The sequence below is a fragment of the Lipotes vexillifer genome, unplaced genomic scaffold (genome assembly GCF_000442215.2).
Source record: "Lipotes vexillifer unplaced genomic scaffold, Lipotes_vexillifer_v1.1 scaffold565, whole genome shotgun sequence".
Lineage (NCBI taxonomy): Eukaryota > Metazoa > Chordata > Mammalia > Artiodactyla > Lipotidae > Lipotes > Lipotes vexillifer.
Window position 1 is genome coordinate 1272320 of NW_006771554.1, and position 2231 is coordinate 1274550.

At 44.0% G+C, this 2231-nt stretch overlaps 1 protein-coding gene across 2 annotated transcripts in view; it reads right to left on the reverse strand.

Moving 5' to 3' along the window:
• Positions 1–1157: 1157 nt before the first annotated feature.
• The window catches only part of SULF2 (sulfatase 2), a 116268-nt gene continuing 115194 nt past the window's right edge, over positions 1158–2231 (reverse strand). For both annotated transcript variants that reach the window (XM_007446936.1, XM_007446935.1), the window contains exons 19-20: positions 2145–2198; positions 1158–1188 (exon numbers count right to left, since the gene is read on the reverse strand). In XM_007446936.1, coding sequence (XP_007446998.1) covers positions 1158–1188; positions 2145–2198 — 85 coding nt within the window. The remainder of the gene's footprint in view (positions 1189–2144; positions 2199–2231) is intronic.

The window sequence follows — 2231 nt, forward strand, 5'->3', positions numbered from 1 at the left end:
ACGACGCAGGGCTGGATAAGGTGAGTTGCTTTGCAGTTGGTTAATACTTTTAAAAAGTGAGGTCCTAAAGCTGGTGTTGATATTAGACTTACCTTTGAGGTCCCTGAAGAATGGTAAATTCTAGTCATTTTATCACCATGTATCCCTTTAAAAACCATCTAAACCCCTGGTGTCTCCTTCCAAAAAAGGTGTTGACTGGTGGTATCTTGAATGCTTTTTAACTTAAAAAAAAAACAAACACACCCAAAAGACTCCTAAGAATGGCCTTTTAGAAAATGTCAGAGGTTCCCTCGTACCACCTGCTGGTCACTGGCTGGAGTTTTCAACATTGTTTGACAATACTTAGACTACAAAATTTCTTTACAAATACAATTTTATTAAAACTTGGGACATACATCAACTTCATGTCTTTGCAGGACTTTAAAAAACATCAGTTCTGGGACAGATAACAAAGGAATCCTGGGAGAAGTGGCATCTGGTCAGGAAGAGGAAAGTCTACACTGCGCGGGGTTTTCTTTTACATGGGCCACAGCGTTTATTGACACCACCACTCTTGAAGATTGGGCTTTCTTATTAGTCAAATTCCCCTAAAAGTTCCCGAGCTGGTTACATGTAAATAGTCAGTCACATATATACAGTGAAGTCAGTTTCTTCAGAGGCAACCAGGGTTATAGTGTGAAGTATAAATTTATGACTTTTGTGCCGTTGACTCACTGTGAAACTTGGTCACCATTTCCTGCCTCTGTCCTGCTTCCTAGTTCCTTCTTTGTGAAGGGCCAAAAGAATAAGAGGATTTAAAACAGGGTGGTTCTTACCCTGTAATTTAAAAAAATTCCAGTGACATCTTTCTTTCTCGTTCTTCCCTTGTGAGCCTCTCAGAGAGGGTTAGTTGTGACCTTTTGATATGAAAATGCATTTTGTGCAGCTGGTGAGGTATAATCCAAAGCAAAAGCAGGGGCACAAATGGGCTTCCAGAAGTCTCGCTACTCCTGGGTGCTTCTCTCCTGGATGCTTCTCTTCCAGAATCTGCCGCGTTGACTGAAAGCGAATTCTTTGTGTCTCAGGCTTCTTGGCTAACATCATAGGTCTGCTGGAAATCATTCAGTTTTTCATTGTACAGGTGATGCCTCTGTTTTTGGAGGTCCATCTCATGCTTCTTAACCTTCCCAGCCTTCCCACAGTTGTCCCCTGTAGAACAAAGCAAACTCATTTATCACGCTGCTTATGGATTTCTTAATTGGGCCTGCAGCTGAGTAAGCTTCGCTTCAAGGATGTGGCTGCTGAGAAGGAATATTTCTAGATCCCTCAGGGCTTGCTATCACCTAATCATCTAGATTGTCAGTTGTTGGCTTACACCTTCAGTGGCTGGCAAAGATGTCATTTAAAGATCTGGATAGGACAGTGGCTAAGGAGAAAGTGAGATGTAAAGATCAAGTGCTTTCATTCTGGTAGCACCAAAGAAATGCTTAACTGGCCCATTATTTTTCCTGTTAAAGCCACACAGGTTTATATGCATATAAAGACAGAAATGAATAGGCCACGGGTTGCAAATGGCAGCTCACCAAGGGGGCTGGTTGGCCTTCATGGTAACTTCATGTCAAATTAGTTGCCAGCGTTAACAAATTCTCACACATATCTACGTTTCTGGATTTTCTCGATGAAGCAGAGGATTCAAATTGCATCCCATTCCATTCTCTTTAGACCAGAGTGACCTCTCCAGGTTGCCACAGCCTCCCGGCCCCTACCAGCCTCTGTTGGCCCTGGAGTTCGTAGCACGGCTGTTTTGGAAACTATTCAATGAGGCCACCTTGCCGCTGACACTGTGGACCAAGTAGCACCTCTGCAGCCACAGCCTTCAAGACGCCTGGCACTTAGCCGACTGACATGGTTCTCAGCCTCTCAGGAAGGCCTTGAGCTTACCAAGCACAGATGATGACGTGGAGAACAACGGTGTATTAGACAAAGTATAGTCAAGAACATGAAATATACCCAAGTGTGTTATGGGAAAGACTGACATGACTGCTTCCCCTCTTACGGGAATAGGTGAGAGGAATAAGTGAGAAAGGGCACGCATGCAGGACAGCCTCGGCAAAACGAAGCGGATCAGGCCAGATCTCTATTGGTAAACTGGTTCCTCGACTCACAGTGATTTGGAAGAAGGTCTCTTCATTTCTGGCCACTTTCGACGCTGAAACTGCCTAAGGTTTCGAGTGTCAAAAGGAGAAAGAGTG